Below are 18798 nucleotides of genomic sequence, written 5' to 3'. Positions count from 1 at the left end.
AGGGCTATGTGATTGTGTATATGGTGTAATTTTCACTATATCAAACAATTAAACAAAAGCTTTGCAAAGAAAGAGGCTGGAAGAAAATATGCCAGTAATACCACAAGCTTCTGTTCAGGGATAGACCTCTAAAAAACAGGTTAACAGGAGACTGAGGTCAGTGGGTCTCAGCTGGGTCCTTTAGAGGACAGCAGACCCTCTAAAGTGATTATGATGCAGGTAGGTCCATAAGACCATATTCTGAGAAACATGAATCAGTGCTACCCCCTTTCAAATCTCTCTTCTGGGTAAAGACTCAAATGACAAAACGACAAGTGTCAGCTGTACTTTGGGGACATAAAGTCTCACATACCTTCCCTCTCCATATCACACCATCATGGTAAAAGAATCATGGTAAAAGCATAAGGAATCACTAGTACCTCCCTCCATGGCCTCATTATTTCAAACTCAAGTGAGAGCAGTTTTTGGGATTTTTACTTACCTAATTGTCTGGTCAAAAGAAGCACTAAGGATCTGACTGCTATCCTTAGAAAAGCTTAGACAGGTGACACCCTTACTGTGTGCCCTCTCAAATCTCCTTAAACATTGTCCACTCTGAATCTTCCACACCTTTATTTGGGAAAAAAAAAAAAAAGAATTAAAAAAAACTTGTAAAGTGTCCTACTATTAATAGCCCACAGAGCCAGGCAAGATGCAATGCTCACTAATGTACTGAAACAGCATTAAAAATGCATGCTAATAGCTGAATGTGATGTGTCTGGTTCATGTAGTACAATGGTAACTGAATCCTTTGAAACTTAAAACTCTTTCCTTGTAAATTATTAAAACAAAAATATACACTCTAAGTTCATTTAGCAGAGACCATTTCTGCAATTTCTGTAGCCCAGGATGTATTTCTAGCATTAAATACAAACCACAGCAAATTGGCTATTAGACCATCCCCTAAAAAAAAAAAAGTCAGTTATTTTGATTTTTATACAGCAAGCCAGGGTGGTACAATAGAAAGGGCATAAGCAGATATGAACTAAAGTCCCAGATCTATCACTTACCAAGTATGTGACCTTAAACATGTTATTGGATCACCCAGGCAGAGTTATTAAGATTACATAAGAAAAAGTAAAGTGATTAGCATAAAGCTGATGCTCAATAATCAGTAGCTATTATTATGCTGAATATCATATGTAGGACACTACCCCATAGCAGAACATTCAAAATGTCTACACATGAGAGGCTGTGGCACTAATCCATACCTTGATTTTTCCATCTTGGGCCCCAGTTGCTAACATTTCTGTATCTCTGCTGAAACACATGCAGAGGACAGCATCATCCATCATCATAAAGTTATCCTGGGCCTGGTACTTAAGATCCTAGAGAAACAATGGTTAGCAGTTATCAAAATAACACAAAGCCAAGAAAGACCCCAGTTCTCTACAAACTCACAAAAACCAGGGCAATGGATTGTACCTACTCTAAACCCCCAAAGTAAACAGAAGTGCCGTGCATACATGTTCCTAGTAACTAGTTCCTAGTGATATTGCTGGGGATAAATAATTTTATACAATTCAAATTAGTATTATAAAAAATACCCACATACTACTCTAGATCTTTTGCTTACTGATTTTTTTCTAGGCAAAATTTCTCTAATTTCATATTTTACATCTTTAATAAATCTGAATTTACCTATTTTTGTATGATGTGGGAAACTAAAGTAATATTTTTTCCAAATCATCAGCTCCCTTTCCTGAAACAGTTTACTGACTAATCTATTTATTTGTGATGCTTCTTTTATTATCCACTATTGTTCAAACGGATTACCTTTCTTATTTTTTTCTAATTATAAAGTGAGACTGCTTCCTGGTTTAAAAAAATAAAAGCAAACTATAAAGAAATATATAAAGTAGAAAGTAAAAATCACTCATAAATCCACTACGCATAGAGTGGAATTTGGTACTCTACAATAAAAATTACATTTTATTTATTTATTTTTGAGACAGAGTCTTGCTCTGTTGTCCAGGCTGCAGTGCAGTGATGCAATCTGAGCTCGCTACAACCTCTGCCTCTCGGGTTCGAGCAATTCTCCTGCATCAGTCTCCTAAGTAGCCGGGATTACAGGTCCGCATCAAAACACCCAGCTAATTTTTATATTTTTAGTAGAGACAGGGTTTCACCATGTTAGCCAGGCTGGCCTCGAACTCCTGACCTCAGGTGATCTACCAACTTCAGCCTCCCAAAGTGCTGGGATTACAGGCATGAGCCACTGCGCCTAGTCAAAAATTGCATTTTAAATCAGTGGATAAAAGTTAGTAAATAGCTATTTGGGGAAAAAACTAAGTTGGAGCTATACCAACTTTATCCCGCTAAACAAATTCTAGAAGGGTCAAAAATTAAACATAAAATAAAAGATTAAAGTATTAGAAGAAACTGTAGGAGAAAAGATGAATAAATTTGATGATATAAAAAAATTTTAAGTCTGTAAAACAAAACAAGCAAAATCAAGAGATAAAAGTCAAAATTTTAAAATATTTGTAATGTATATTATAAAACTTCATTTCCTTAAAATATAAAGAGCTCCTACAAATCAATAAAGAACCATCCAACAGAAAAATGGGCAAAAGATATTAACAGACTTCATAGTGTAGGAAATATTAGTGGCTTCTGTAAAATAAAAAAGAAATATTGGTGGCTTTTCACATATAAAAAGATGTTTAACTTCCTTCATAAGAGAAACAGAATTAGTACTACAATTAGGTTAGATTGGAAATGATCTTAAATAAAATGGGTGGTTAAATATATCATGGTTCAATCCATGCAATGTAATATAATACAGCAATAATCTCCAACATATGCTATAAAAAGCAAGAAGTGTAACAGGGTATATAGTATGCTATCATCTGTATTACAAAATTTTGAAAAGGATACATAGTAAGTAACACACACACATGATACTCCAGGAATGTTACACAAGAAACTGGTAATCCTGGCTGGCCCAAGGAAGGCAAATGACTAGCTGAGGTACAAGTGTAGGAGCAAAACACTACTTGAGTAACTTTTTCTGTTTTTTTGAATGTTGTATCAGTTGTACATATAACCCCTTGAAAAAAAAATTTTTTTTTACACGTGCCTGTAATCCCAGCTACTCTGGAGGCTGAGAGGAGGAGAATCCCTTGAACCCGGGAGGCGGAGGTTGCAGTGAGCTGAGACCGTGCCCCTGCACTCCAGCCTGGGCCACAAGGGCGAAACTCTGTTTTGTTTTGTTTTGTTTTTCCCCCGAGATGGAGTTTTGCTCTTGTTGCCCAGGTTGGAGTGCAGTGGCATGATCTCAGCTCACTGCAACCTCCACCTCCCACGTTCAAGCAATTTTCCTGCCTCAGCCTCCCGAGTAGCTGGGATTACAGGCACCCACCACCAGGCCCAGCTAATTTTTATTTTATTTTATTTTACTTTTAGTAGAGATGGGGTTTCACCATGTTGGCCAGGCTTGTCTCAAACTCCTGACCTCAGGTGATCCACCCACCTCAGCCTCCTAAAGTGCTGGGATTACAGGCCTGAGCCATTGCGCCCAGCCTGAAAAAAAAATTTTTTACTTGTAAAAATAATAGATAATAAAACAATTATAGATAATAAAGGTCCTCCCTTGGTTAATAAAATCGGAATTTAATTAAAAATACCGTTTTTTGCTTTTTGTTTTTGAGACAGCATTGCTGCCCAGGCTAGAATACAGTGGCACAATCATGGCTCACTGCAACCTCAAACTCCTGGCTTGAGGGATCCTCCCATTTCAGCCTCCCAAGCAGCTAAAACCATAGGTGCACACAAGCATGCATGGTTAATTTAAAAAAAAATTTTTTTTGGTAGAGACATGGTCTCACTATGCTGTCCAGGCTGAGTTGAACTCCTGGGTTCAACTAAGTGATCCTCCTGCCTCAGCCTCCTGAGTAGCTAGGACTACAGGTGTGCACCACTGTCCCTAGCTTTAAATGAGTTTTTTAATTACAAAAGTAATACATGTTCATTACATACAGATCCTTTTTCAACTAATCTGATTTAGAGTGTGGCCACAGGTAAGTAATTCAAAGTAGGTAATTTTTCCACTGGGAAGGTTAACACATTTAAAATACTTTACCTTTCTGATTTTTCCAGTAGTAAAGTTCCATACTTCAATGAATCCATCAACAGATCCAGTGACCAAATACTGACCATCTGGAGAAAATCGAGCACACTCCACATGTGATTTCTGACCAAACTGTTTCAAATGAAACAATGAAACAGATGCATTTTTATCTGGTGGACTTAAAACAATTCCTATTTTAACCTTTTGAGAAACCCTGCCCCAGCATAAAGTCAGAGATGGCCCATATTATAGAGTATTGGAGGGGTATTTCTGTACCCGGATGCAGGGAGCTGGGTGGATGTATTTTTCTCTGACTTAGTTTTTATCTCTAGGCACTAAGTTGAAGCTAGTTTTTTGAATGTGAGACATTTCCAAAGGAAAGGACAAAAGCCATTTTAACATGGGACTTAGAACAAGTAATCTTGTTAGCTCAGACTGTAAGGTTTTGCTAGAATAGGCCACTGTTAGCATGACTTTCACACTCAATATGGCCTAATATGTTCCTGTTGTGTATCTCAGGGGGAAAAAACTCATTTTTTCAAAGTAAATGTATGTTTCTCTATATTATTTTGTAAATAAACTTTCTATCAGTGTTTCACAACCTTCATTTAATCAAGTGATAATGTGTAGCTGACCAAACTTAGAAGAAAACTACAGAAAATTAGGTAGAAAAAAACAAAGAAAAGCTCTAATGTGGATTTCACCTTAAATGCCAAAAAAGGAAAGTGTTTATAACAGAAAATCTTAGCCCAGCAGCATAATAATGATAGATTTCTATTTGTCTCAAGGTTTCAAGCAGAGTAAATAAAGGTGCTGCTCAAAAATATCTTTATCTGCAAGTTAGAATACATAATCCAGAAAAGGCAAATCCAAAATGTTAACCCAAAGTCAAAGATTTGAGGAATACGAAGTATTTTAAAATCCAGGAATTTAGAGCACAAATCCAGAGAAACTGTAATACAGAGATGCTAAAGTAGCAAATACACTTGTAATTCTCGGAATTACCTCGAAAACTTTTTCCTAGAAAACTCTCAGATTTAAAAAAATAAAAAATAAAAAAAAAAACACACCATAAGATGATAAAATCATTTTCCTCAAACATCACATAAGCCCACTTTGTAATCCCTCACTGGCACTCTGCCTGCACATAGCAGGCAAAACAAAAATGGTGAACAGGAGAAGTACATAGAAAGTTCACAGTCCCAGGTGTAACCAAAAAAGAACTAACCATTCTTCCAAATGCAGGCTTCTTGGGAAGAAGTGCGAGGGCAGATGGTGGGCTAGATGTCAAGCTAGATGTCCATCCATTAGATGACACATCTGAGGTGTACCACTCCCAGGCCACAGCAGTATCCCAGTGGACACCTGCAGCAACCTCGAATATTGTCAGAGCTGGAGAATGAGTTACCCCCCTCAATTATCCAAGCCCCTGGCACAGGGCCTGGCTGAGCCCATGACAAGTCCTCAACAAATGATTACTGACTGGCTGAATGTCTTAGGATCCTACCTTAATATGCCTGCTCAGTTGTGTAGGAAACTTTTCTTCTTCCACATCTTTGACAGCTGCCTTGCCTCGAAACAAATCTATGGTCATACCAGGAGGAAGCAATCCCTGATGCTGCTGCCACTTCAGTGCCTATGAGGAAAAAAAAAGTATAGCAATCTGTTCAGGTGCTTTTAAGATCTGGTCATGAGTGCTCAGAAACCAAGCCCGAAAGGATGAGGTTCAGAGAAAGCTGTGAGCCATCTAGACCCCAACTAGTTTTGGCCATCCAAACATAACATAATCTGTGCTCCTCTGTGTGTCCAAGAACACAGGCTGATCTAAGGGTGGAAGGGGACTCTGAGAGCCAACAAGTCTATCATCCACCTATTTTCTTATAGGAGTGGCTCTTTTGTTATAAACAAAACTTGGAAAACAAAAATCTCCCATAGTTCTAACACTCAAACACACCCACTATTAACATTTTATATACTACCTTCCAATCATCCCCCCAACATATGTGTTTCATTAACCTAGTTGTAATTATACTGTATGTAAAATTTTATTTTCTCCTGTTTTCACCTATCAATAGATCGTATTAGTCACAGCTATCATTTTAATGGCTATAAAATATATCCCATCTAGTAGATATCTCACAGTTAACATAATCAATATATTAGTGGACATTTACACTGTTTCCAATTTTTCAATCACCTAAATAATGCTGCAGTGAACACCTTTGGACATAAAGCTTTTTCTGTTTTGGGGATATTCCCCTCCTAGGGTATATTCCTGGAAAAGAAATCACTAAATCCGAAAAAGAACATGAATGGTTAAGGCTCTTGATATATTTGATATATACTGCCAAACTCCTTTCCAAAAGGGCTGCTTTCCAAAAAAAGTTGCAGTTGCAATAGTGTTCACAACTGCATTATGAGAGGTGAAATAATGAACTTTGGAGACAGATGGTCCTAGGCTGAGTCATTCACCAGCTATGTCATTTTGACTCCCAGTTTTGCCAACTGAAAAAGTCAGTAAAAAAAGCCTAATTCGGGGGCCAAGCATGGTGGCTCACGCCTGTAATCCCAGCACTTTGGGAGGCCAAGGTGGGCAGATCACCTGAGGTCAGGAGTTTCAGGCCAGCCTGGCCAACATGGTGAAACCCCATCTCTACTAAAAATACAAAAATTAGCCGGGTGTGGTGGCACATGCCTGTAATCCCAGCTACTTGGGAGACTGAGGCAGGAAAATTGCTTGAACCTGGGACGCAGAGGTTGCAGTGAGCCAAGATTGCGCCACTGCACTCCCAGCCTGGGCGACAGAGTGAGACTGTCTCCAGAAAAAAAAAAAAAAAAAAAAAAAGCCTAATTCACAGAGAATAAAACAAAGTAAGTGAAGCCTGTATAATAAGCATATGTTCACATAATAAGCACACAATGTTTATCCCCCTTTCCTTTTGTTATACCAAGAAAACTCAATAATTTTTGGATATCATTTAAAACGGGGGTCTCCGACCTCTGAACTGCGGACCAGTACCGGTCCATGGCCTGTTAGGAACCCAGCAGTACAGCAGGAGGTGAGTAGCCAGGGAGCGAGAGCATTACAGTCTGAGCTCCACCTCCTGTCAGATCTGCGCAGCATTAGATTCTCATAGGAGCATGAACCCTATTTTGAAATGAGCATGTGAGGGATCTAGGATGCATACTCATTATGAGAATCTAATGCCTGATGATCTTAGGTGGAAGAATTTCATCCCAAACCCATCCCCCTGTCCCCCACCACCATCTGTGGAAAAACTGTCTTCCACGAAACCAGTCTTTGGTGCCAAAAATGTTGGGGACTGCTGATTTTAAAATTTTAGCTAATTTAATAGGTAGAAATAGAATACTCTACTTTAGTCAGTTCTCTGACTAATGAGTTGAACTTTTCTCTGTATTTATTAGATATATTTCCTCTTCTGTTAACTGTTTATGTTATTTGCTCACTTATCTATCATAGTCTTACCATTCTCACCAATTTGTGAGCTTTAATGTGATAAAGGTATTTGTTGTTTGCTGCAAAGAATTCTTTTACCAACTTTTTTTTTTAAAGAGAGGGGTTCTCACTCTGTCAGGCTGGAAAAGTGGCATGACCACAACTCACTGCAGCCTTGAACTCCTGGGCTCAAGCAGTCCTTCTATCTCAGCCTTCCAAGTAGCTGTGACTATGTCTATTTTGGATTACAGCTTTATAGGTTTCTTTTCACCTTAAGTTCCATTCTCAAGTGATGAAATCTGTTTATCTTTTCCTTGGTGTTTAATCTCTAAGCTTGGGAAGACTATCAGGTTTGATAGATTATATTATCTCCCAGTGTTTTTCTATTATCTTAAAATATCTAACTTTCTATCTGAAATTATGCTACATAAAATATGGGAGCAGGCTCCGATCTGACCTCTCCCCCGCAATTCTAAAGTCAGTGTCTCAACATCATATATTGTAATGTATTTTTCTCTTATTCCTAGGTTTTGTGGTATTCCCCATTGTCATCCATGGAATTATTATAAATAACAGAATAGGTTTTTGCACTGTTGTTGCACTGGTTGCAACAGATATTCTTGTGCCCACTACCAAAATGATGCAAATTATAGGTCTTTATTAAATGCAGTATTTCTAAGCCTAGTATGCTCTCAACATTCTTCCTTTCTAAAGTTTCTTTGCTAAATATATTTTTTCTTTTTCTTTTTTTTTTTTTTAATTGAGACAGAGTCTCACTCTGTGACCCAGGCTGGAGTGCAGTGGTGCAATCTTGGCTCACTGCAAACTCTGCCTCCCGGGTTCAAGTGATTCTTCTGCCTCAGCCTCCCAAGTAGCTGGGATTACAGGTGCGCGCCATGATGGCCGGCTAATTTTTCTATTTTTAGTAGAGATGAGGTTTTGCCACGTTGGCCAGGCTGGTCTCCAACTCCTGACCTCAGCTGATTCGCCCACCTGGGCTTCCCAAAGTGCTGGGATTACAGGTGTGAAACACCATACCTGGACACAGTTTTACTTTTCTTATTCTACATGCTTTCCCTAGGTAATTACATTTACAGCTTCAACTACTACTATAATTTCCAAATCTATAATTTTAGCCAAAACCTCTAGGTTAAGGTCCAGATTCACAGATCCAAGGGCCTATACTGCAAGTTTCCACTTGTATGTCCCAAGGGAACTTCAACACATCTAAAAACGGATCATTTCCCCTATCCCTAGTTTCTACCCCCAGCCCCCAACAAATCTGTCCTTCTTATATTTTCTACCAAGTCACTCAAACCAGAAACTAAAGGGAAACGAAACCTAGAACCAAAACCTCACTTGCTCTTCACATCTAAACAATTAAATGTAGAACACATGAGCTTATTTCCACTCTCTCTAGAAAATCCACTAAAGTGATGGTAATTAAGGAATAAAAAAGATACATGCCCCAAAAGACAAAGAGAATGGGAGAACAGCAAGAAAAAAATGTTAGTTAAATTTTAGAAGGTGAAAAGTGAATGGACTAGTGGAAACCAAAAACAGAGAAAACTGAAACCTAATTGTACAAGGTGAAGAAGCAGAAGCCACAAGCAGCAAGCCAAACTACCTTGCAAAACTCCAAAAAGGCTTAGGAACTGGAGGAATCACACACCCTTCAAGGACAAGGCATGCTGCAGGGCTGAAAACCGGGGCAATACTAAAGTCTGTATAAGCAGCATTTAGCTACCACGACTTCTCCCAACCCTGTGCAACTACCTCGCCTGAGCCTCAAGAGAAATCAGGTGATATATATTCTGGAAAGGTTGAGGTCCTAGGCTCTGAAAATCTCAGTAGAGCTGAGGACACGGTGGAGGTGAGAAGCCACAGTGAAAACTGGTGTACACTGGTATGCTGAACAGTGAGATTTCTCTGTCCTCCACTCCTACCTGCATCCTCTCAGCTCTGGCTCTCAAGGTATGGTTTAAGCAAGAACTACTCTCTAAACAGGAACTACTCTCTAGAAAAGCTGACCAGTCCAAGAGAATATTTCTGCAGAAAATGACAAATGAGGATCCCCATCCTATCATCCTAGGCTGAATTCTATCAGTTCTCAAACTCCTCTTTCCAATCACCCAACCTGACATATAATTCCATTATTTAGTGTTTCACTCTTAAATATAAACCATAGCAGAGAGCTCTAAATATTTGAGGAAAACTCCCACATATGGTCAGCAAAACAAACAGGGAAGGGGAAAACTCAGAGAAAAAGAAAAAATAGGAATACGGGGACAGTGCAGGGAGGATAATAAAACTTTAAACATTTAAAGAGAAAGAAAGGTACATGGTATTACAGACACAAGTAAAATCTCAAAAATTTATTTCTATGCTTCCTTTCTCAGGAAGTTACTGGACTCAGTACTCCCACAAAATGAGGGTCTAGGCTGGGCTCAGAGGCTCACACTTGTAATCCCAGTACTTAGGAAGGCAGGGGCAGGATAGTCTGGGCAACACAGCAAGGCTCTGTTCTCCATTTAATTAAAAAAAAAAAAAAAAAGGCCGGGTGCAGTGGCTCACGCCTGTAATCCCAGCACTTTGGGAGGCCAAGGTGGGCAGATCACGAGGTCAAGAGATAAGACCATCTTGGCCAACATGGTGAAACCCTGTCTCTACTAAAAATACAAAAATTAGCTGGGCATGGTGGTGGGCACCTGTGGTCCCAGCTACTCGGGAGGCTGAGGCAGTAGAATTGCTCGAACCTGAAAGGCAGAGGTTGCAGTGAGCCAAGATTGTGCCACTGCACTCCAGCCTGGCGACAGAGTGAGACTCCATCTCAAAAAAAAAAAAAAAAAAAAAAGGTCTAACTATGAAAGAAAGAAAAATGAGGAATCTATAAATAAGACCTACAAAAAAAATAAGAGGCCCAAAATTCCCAGTATGAAGACGAAGATGAGAGAAGTCCTGGTACAATAACTGTGCAGTGAACTAGTCCTGATGAGAACAAAAAGAGAAGGGCCTCAGGAAAGATACCAGCAAGAGGAAAAAAAAGGACTTTTGATGGTTCTACTAGAAATACTCAGGCTGGACTAGCGGAAGTGCATAGAAAACTAGGCAAAAGAAAAAATAAGCAATAATTATTGCAAATCATAAAAATTTATGTAAGAAATTACATGTAATTATTTTTTAGCTGTGAACAATAGCTATATAAAAATAACTATGTAAACATTGAATACAGATTGAACCAAAAGTTGTGATACAACTCTACTGAAAATCCAGAAGAAGAGTCAGTGTGTATTGAGGAGAGTGGGTATGAGAGAAATCATTTTTCACTGAAGAAAGTTAGTTGCTAATGACCAAAAAAAAAAAAAAATCAGGTAATAACAGTATAAACATGGTATTCAGCTATGGAGCTAATAGTCAGGAAAGTTAAGAATCAGGTGGAGAAGGGAAGCACATGGGACTGTTTTTCACTGTAAGCCTTGAAGTACTACTTAAAACAATGCACAGCTATTAGTTTGATTAAAAAATTAAAAAGCAGCTTTTTTTTTTTTTTTTTTTTGAGACGAAATGTCGCTCTTGTCTCCCAGGCTGGAGTGCAATGGTGCAATCTCGGCTCACTGCAACCTCCGCCACCCGGGTCATGTGATTCTCCTGCCTCAGCCTCCCGAGTAGCTGGGATTACAGGTTCCTGCTACCACGCCCAGCTAATTTTTGTATTTTTAGTAGAGACAGGGTTTCACCATGTTGGCCAGGCTGATCTCGAGCCCCTGACCTCAGGTGATCCACCCACCTTGGCCTCCCAAAGTGCTGGGATTACAGGCGTGAGCCACCGCGCCGGGCCAAAAAGCAGCTTACTTTTGAATCTCAGAATCACTGCAGGCCTGCAACAAATAGCTTTTTGGTCCTTATCAAAATGCACATTTAGTGCAAAAAGGTTATTAACATCCCTATTAAAAACTTGTGCCCTTTGTTATTTATAAAATATCTATTACTCTAAGTAGCTTTATTTTTTTTTTATTTTTTATTTTTTGAGACAGAGTCTGGCTCTGTCCCCCAAGCTGGAGTGCAGTGGCACCATCTCGGCTCACTGCAAGCTCCGCCTCCTGGGTTCACGCCATTCTCCTGCCTCAGCCTCCCAAGTAGCTGGGACTACAGGCGCCCGCCACCATGCCCTGCTAATTTTTTTGTAATTTTTTTTTTAGTAGAGACAGCGTTTCACTATGTTGGCCAGGATGGTCTCGAACTCCTGACCTCGTGATCCGCCCACCTCGGCCTCCCAAAGTGCTAGGATTACAGGCTTGAGCCACCGCGCCTGGCCCTCTAAGTAGCTTTATAATAATGACAATGCTGGCAACACTATTAGTAATTTTTTTAAAAATCATCACCAGCAGCTACCATTTACTATTTACAAGGTGGCAGGAAATGTATAAAATGTTTATGAACATTATTTCTCTTAATCCTTACTCTCAATACTGTGATGAGTAAATAGGACCAGAAAAGTTAAGTAATTTGCCAAAACTATATAGCTGGTAAATGAGAAAGCCTGGATTCTAACTAGGGTGGGCATTTGTTCCAATCTTTCCAGGACAGTTACTATTTGCACTTGGTGTTCTGGCATAGTGATCAGCAGTACTCTCAACGATATCCCAGACAGGATGATAAATTCTATGGTAACCCTAATTCTAACTGACTCCAGGGCTTGTTCTTAACCACTAATCTATATTGCCTCTCCCAGGAAAGAGGGAGAGTGGAATAGCACAGTTATTGGTATAAGCAACTCTGTAGGTAGTCCCCAATTCTTAGGGTGTACAATTTCTTCAGCTAAGACATAGTTTATACATAGGAAATTAGGAAATTGTATCAGGAGTTCACTTTTTAAATTTATTTTTATTTTTGGAGACAGGGTCTCACTCTATTGGCCAAGCTGGAGTACAACAGCATGATCATAGCTGTCATCTCAACCTTCTGGGCTCCAGTGATCGTCCCACCTCAGCCTCCCAAGTAACTGAGACCACAGGCACACACCACCATACCCCGCTAATTTTTTTACTTTTTGTAGAGACAGGGTCTCACAATGTTGCTTAGGCTGGTCTCCAACTTCTAGGCTCAAGTGATTCTCCTGCCTCAGCCTCCCAAAGTGCAAGAATGATAGGTGTGAGCCACCACACCTGGCCTCTACTGGAATTGAATTACCTGTCCCAGCAATGCCATGAGACGAGATGGAGGCACCACACTGACTTCACCAGCTAAGGCCTGGGCAATTGCTGCTCTTCTCTTCTCTTTGCTACTTCCATCTGGGTATGCCTGAAAAATGAGAGGGTGTAGCATCATTTCCAAGAAGCAACAACAAGATATGAGTGTGCTTATTTAAAACAAACAAGCAGAAGCATACACAGAGGAAAATGTGAAAAGAAATTACCCAGTTCAAGAAGGGATTAGTTAAACTAATTTAGTTTTTGAAAATGACTTCCCAGTTCTGCTCGCTTGCATTTCAAAAGTATGAGTTGGGAGAAAACTGAGGTCAGTCAATCCACACTATTATTATTTTTTCATTGAGCTCCTGGCCAAAGGACACACTGCTATTTTTCTGAAAAGAGTCCAAGTAAACTACATTAAACCCAGAGTTGTTTTTCCAGTTTTTGAAAAATTTGCAGAACCAAGATTTCTTTTATATTCTTTAGTACTTTCTTAAATGGCTCCCGTGCTTCACCACCTCTAAGTTAAATCCTGTCCTGGTAACCTAAACTCCTTTCCTTTATCCTCACAGATTTTGTAGGTTTACTTTAATATTCTATTATCCAGTGCCTATTAAGTTCTTCTTGCTCCTGAGAAAATACTTGCAAACTACCCATCTGACAAGGGATTAATAACCAGAATACAGCTGGGCGGGGTGGCTCACGGCTGTAATCCCAACACTTTCGGGGACTGAGGCAGGTAGATCACCTAAGGTCAGGAGTTCATGACCAGCCTGGCCAACATGGTGAAACCCTGTCTCTACTAAAAATAGAAAAACTAGCCAGGCCGTAGTGGTGGGTGCCTGTAATCTCAGCTACTCGGGAGGCTGAGGCAGGAGAATTCCTGGAACCTGGGAGGCAGAGGTTGCAGTGAGCTAAGATCACGCCATTGCACTCCAGCCGGGGAGACAACAGCAAGACTCCATCTCAGAAAAATAAACAAACAAATAAATAAATAACCAGAATACAGGGCCAAGTGTGGTGGCTCATGCCTGTCATCCCAGCACTTTGGGAGGCCGAGGCGGGTGGACTGCTTGAGGCCAGGAGTTCGAGACCAACCTGGCCAACATGGTGAAACCCTATCTCTACTGAAAACTCAAAAATTAGCTGAGTGTGGTGGCACACACCAGTAATCCCAGCTACTTGGTGGCTGAGGCACGAGAATTACTTGAACCCAGGAAGCGGAGGCTGCAGTGAGCCGAGATCACGCCACTGCACTCCAGCCTGGGTAACAGAGCTCTGTCTCAAAAACAACAACAGCAACAACAAAAAACCTAGAATATACAAGGAGCTCAAACAACTCTATGGGGAAAAAAAAATCTGATAATCCAATGTTAAAAATGGGTGACAGATCTGAATAGACATTTCTTAAAAAAAGACACACGCAAGGCAAACAGGTTTATTTAAAGGTGCTCAACACAACTGATCATTAGAGAAATGCAAATCAAACTACAATGAGGTATCATCTCACTCCAGTTAAAATGGCTTTTATACAAAAAGACTGGAAATAACAAATGCTGGTGAGTAAGTGGAGAAAAAGGAACCCTCATACACTATTAGTGGGAATATAAATTAGTACAACCACTACGGAGAATAGTTTGGAGATTCCTCAAAAAATTACACATGGAAGTACCATATGATCCAGCAATCCCACTGCTAGGTACACACCCAAAAGGAAATCAGTATATCAAAGAGATATCTGCGCTCCCATGTTTATTACAGCAGTGTTCACAATAGCCAACATTTGGAAGCAACAATAAGTGACCATTAACAGATAAAGAAAATGTGGTACACGTACACAATGGAGTACTAGCTGGACATATAAAAGAATGAAATCCTGTCATTTGCAACAACGTGGATGTAAGTAGAGCTCATTATGGTAAGTGAAATAAGCCAGGCACAGAAAGACAGACTTTGCATGTTCTCATTTATTTGCAGAAAGTAAAAATCAAAACATGGAGATAGAGAGTAGAAGGATGGTTATCAGAGACTGGGAAGGGTGGAGGTGGCGGGGGTAAGAAGGAAAGTGGGGATGGTTAATAGATACAAAAAATATAAAGAATAAATAAGAAATAGTATTTGATAACACAACAGGGTGACTATAGTCAATAATAATTATACATTTTAAAATAACTGAAAGAATTGAATTGTTTGTAACACAAAGGATAAATGCTTGAGGTGATGGATACTCCATTTACCCTCATTATGTACTGCATGCCTATATCAAAATATCTCACGTACCCCATAAATATATACAACTACTATGTACCCATAAAAATTTTTTTTTAATCCTTTTTCCTCCTATTTTGACAAACCTCTAATGAAAGGCTGTGGGGGTGGGCAGGAAGAATGAAACTATACAGATAATAAGGTTTAGGAAGAGTGAAACTATACAGGTAATAAGGTTTAGGAAGAGTGAAACTATACAGATAATAAGGTTTTGGAAGAATAAAAGACTCATCATGCTCTACTGGTAAGCATAATCAGCTAAGAAACAAAAGCACAAGCTTCTAGGGACTAAAAAGGCTAGAAGGAAACTGCAATTGTTAGGGGCAAGATACACAAATGATCAGTGAACATCCAGCAGTCAGGCAGCACTTCAGGGAGGGATAATGTGGAAATGACATCAGAATAAAATTTTCTGCTTTTTTTACTAACCAACACGTAATCCTCTAAACTGAGGTGTGTAGAAGACTCAAATAATCAGAAAACTGAACAAAATTATTCTCTTTAACATATGCAAATTTCAACCAACATATATAAACAGAGAAGCATCATTTTCAAAAATTAAATCAAAATCAGAGTATCCAATAAAATGGTAAAAAAAAAAAAAAAAAGATCATGTTATTGCATTTCCAAAATTAACAAAAAGTTCCTTTTCATTACCACAGTCATACCTCACGAGGATCAAAGTAAGACCTGGCCAAAAGGTTCTCCAGATGAATATATCGCTCTGGCTGTGTTTGTTTTAACATGATCATGGGATCAGTCTGTCTCAAAAGTGACCTGGCAGCACCCAATTCACGGAGCTCTATCAATTCCAGAACAACCTGGACAATTAAAAAAAACAACAAAAAAAAGAGATGTTTCAACACATTCTCTTATTAATATTTTTTGGTAAAATATCTAACACAGATATGGCCTGTCAAAGTGATTTCCAATACCAGGAAGTACCCCTTGCCATTTTCACTAGCAATTTCAGGTGGACAACTGAAGTAATTATACATAATAACTTCAGCTGGGCTTGGTGGCGCATGCCTATAATCCTAGCACTGTGGGAGGCCAAGATGGGCGGATCACTTGAGGTCAGGATTTCGAAACCAGCCTGGCCAACGTGGTGAAACCCACTCTCTACTAAAAATACACAAAAAATTACCTGGGTGTGGTGGTATAGGCCTGTAATCCCAGCTACCTGGGAGGCTGAGGGAGGAGAATTGCTTGAACCCGAGAGGTGGAGGTTGCAGTGAGCCAAGCTCATGCTACTGTACTCTGGCCTGGGCCACAGAGCAAGACTCTGTCTCAAAAAATAAATAAATAATAATTTCAATCCTTCAAACTCTATCCTTCATTTTTATCTACCAATCTCCCCTCCTCTCAGGCTTCTTGCTCAGAATGTAGACGCCAAAGAAAGCTAAAGATGGGAATATCCCCGTGGGCTCCAGAGAAACCCTTCTCCAGTTACCAAAATTTTCTTTGGGAGTTATTGAACTCATAGATTGTAAAGAAACAAACTGCCCAGACAGGGCAGCTCATACCTGTAATCCCAGCATTTGGGAGGCCGAGGCAGGTGGATCACTTGAGGTCAGGAGTTGGAGACCAGCCTGGCCAATGTGGTGAAACCCCGTCTCTATTAAATACAAAAATTAGCCAGGCGTGGTGATGTATGTCTGTAATCCCAGCTACTCGGGAGGCTGAGGCAGAAGAATCGCTTGAACCCAGGAGATGGAGGTTGCAGTGGGCAGAGATCGAACCACTGCACTCCAGCCTGGGTAACAGAGTAAGACTCTGTCTCAAAACAAAACAAAACAAAACAAAACAAAAAAACCCGTAAACAAAAACAAAAAACCAATTTCACTACTTTTACTTCAAATTACAATCTTATTTCCAGAAAGTCTACTCTGCTGTTTTATAATCACAAATTTGTCTGATCTTTGTCCTAGGTTCTTGGCTTGGAGATTCTTGGAATTTGACCAGTGATAGGGGTATCTTTGTTACTCCTGGGCCCCTTGAATCACACCTGGGTTTGTGCAAAGGAAATGGCTCAGGATAGGTAGGAGCTAGTTACCAGAAAGACTAACTATGTGATTAGAAAGTTGAGGCTCTCTCACGCCTATAATCCCAGCCCTTTGGAAGGTCAAGGCTGGCGAATTGCTTGAGCCCAGGAGTTTGAGACCACCCTGGGTATTATGGTGAGATCCCGTCTCTACAAAAAAATGCAAAAATTAGGCAGGCGTGGTGATGCGTGCCTGTGTTCCTAGTTACTCAGGAGGCTGAGGCAGGAGGAAGGATTGATCCTGGAAATGGAGGATGCAGCAAGCTGTGATCTTGCCACTGCACTCCAGAGTGGGTAACAGAACAAGACCCAGTCTCAAAAAAAGGAAAGAATTTTAATTTGGGAAATCCTGGATTTTCCAAGAAGGGAGAAAAAATACAGTGTTACGCCTTGCCATTGTTTTATGGGCTGATGCAGCCCTACAGTGCTTGAAGGAACGCTCACCGATGCTTTTTAGTTGGGGAGCTGGCCCACGACAAACCAACCCATGGGGATCAGCATCACCACCACTCTTACCTGTTCATAGAGGTCAATGAGGGTTTTGTCTGGCAATTTCAGAGACTGTATAGCCTGCAACACAGTATCCCAATGGCCACTGTTAATGTCAGCCACAAAACTCTCAATGCTGTCCACAGTATTCAGAGACACAGTAGTCTCCTCCTGCAAGGTGGCTAACGCCCGATGTAAACTGTTCTCCTTCAAGTACTGCATGATAAGGCGGATCACACTGAAAGAAAACAAATCATTCAGCTCAGGGATTCTCACTCACCAGAGGTCAAAAATAAAGCCTACCGAGCTCCTACTCAATCATCTTCCTTTCACTACCATTTTTTATCATGTGAGTAAAATTTTCCAAAATCACCGAATCTAAATTACAAGGGGACCCCTGCAACCATAGAGACAGAACTGGGGTTCAAGGAAAGGAAATCATTTGCCTAATGTCTCAGTCACCTAGAAAGGGAGTTGGTATCAAGGTGACTATCTTATTTCCTAATCCAGAGCGCAGTTTCCTATTCATTCTTGTAATTACATTGTAGCACACTTCACTGAAATACTTTAAATGACTAGACTAGTTATTGATACAAAATAATCTAAATGAGGCTGGGCATGCTGGCTCATGACTGTAATCTCAGTACTTTAGGAGGCTGAGGCAGGAGGATTGCTGGAAACCAGGAGGTCTGAGACCAGATCAGGCAGCTGTGAGATCCCATCTCTACAAATTTTTTTTAATTAGCCAAACATGGTGGCATGTGCCTGTAGCCCCAGCTACTTGGGATGTTGACGTGGGAGGATCCCTTGAGCCCAGGAGTTCAAGACCATCATGGGCAACATAAGGAGACCCCTTCTCTACAAAAAAAAAAAACAAAAAAAATATTAGCTAGGCATAATAGTGTGTGCTTGTGGTCCCAGCTACCTGGGAAGCTGGGGTGGGGGGATTGCTGGTATCCATAAGGTTGAGGCTGCGGTGAGCCGTGATCATGCCACTGTACTCTAGCCTAGGAAAGAGAGCAAGACCTTGTCTCAAAAAAATAAATAAAATAAAACCTATGAGGTAAGTTTACTTTTATCCCCAATTTACAGATGAGGATTTGATCAGATAATAGAGATAATAAGTGGAAAAATCAGGACTCAAACTGGCAGTGTGGCTCTAGAGCATATATTCCTGAGGAGAAAGCAAACATCCTTTTTTTTTTTTTTTTTTTTGGAGAAAGGGTCACTCACATCA

At 40.1% G+C, this 18798-nt stretch overlaps 1 protein-coding gene across 3 annotated transcripts in view; it reads right to left on the bottom strand.

Moving 5' to 3' along the window:
- The window catches only part of SMU1 (SMU1 DNA replication regulator and spliceosomal factor), a 35548-nt gene that overhangs the window by 14840 nt on the left and 1910 nt on the right, over window positions 1-18798 (bottom strand). For 2 of the 3 annotated variants that reach the window (XM_032139700.2, XM_058431182.1), the window contains exons 2-8: window positions 17589-17799; window positions 15697-15849; window positions 12759-12869; window positions 5619-5747; window positions 4124-4243; window positions 1251-1367; window positions 482-609 (exon numbers count right to left, since the gene is read on the bottom strand). In XM_032139700.2, the coding sequence (XP_031995591.1) occupies window positions 482-609; window positions 1251-1367; window positions 4124-4243; window positions 5619-5747; window positions 12759-12869; window positions 15697-15849; window positions 17589-17799 (969 nt within the window). Of the gene's footprint in view, window positions 1-481; window positions 610-1250; window positions 1368-4123; window positions 4244-5618; window positions 5748-12758; window positions 12870-15696; window positions 15850-16554; window positions 16767-17588; window positions 17800-18798 lie in introns of those variants that run through there. The other variant, XM_058431183.1, reaches the window with a different exon arrangement.

The sequence above is a fragment of the Hylobates moloch genome, unplaced genomic scaffold (genome assembly GCF_009828535.3).
Source record: "Hylobates moloch isolate HMO894 unplaced genomic scaffold, HMol_V3 SCAFFOLD_19, whole genome shotgun sequence".
Lineage (NCBI taxonomy): Eukaryota > Metazoa > Chordata > Mammalia > Primates > Hylobatidae > Hylobates > Hylobates moloch.
Note: the sequence above shows the minus strand (reverse complement) of the source record. Positions and strands in the feature narration are given on the sequence as shown.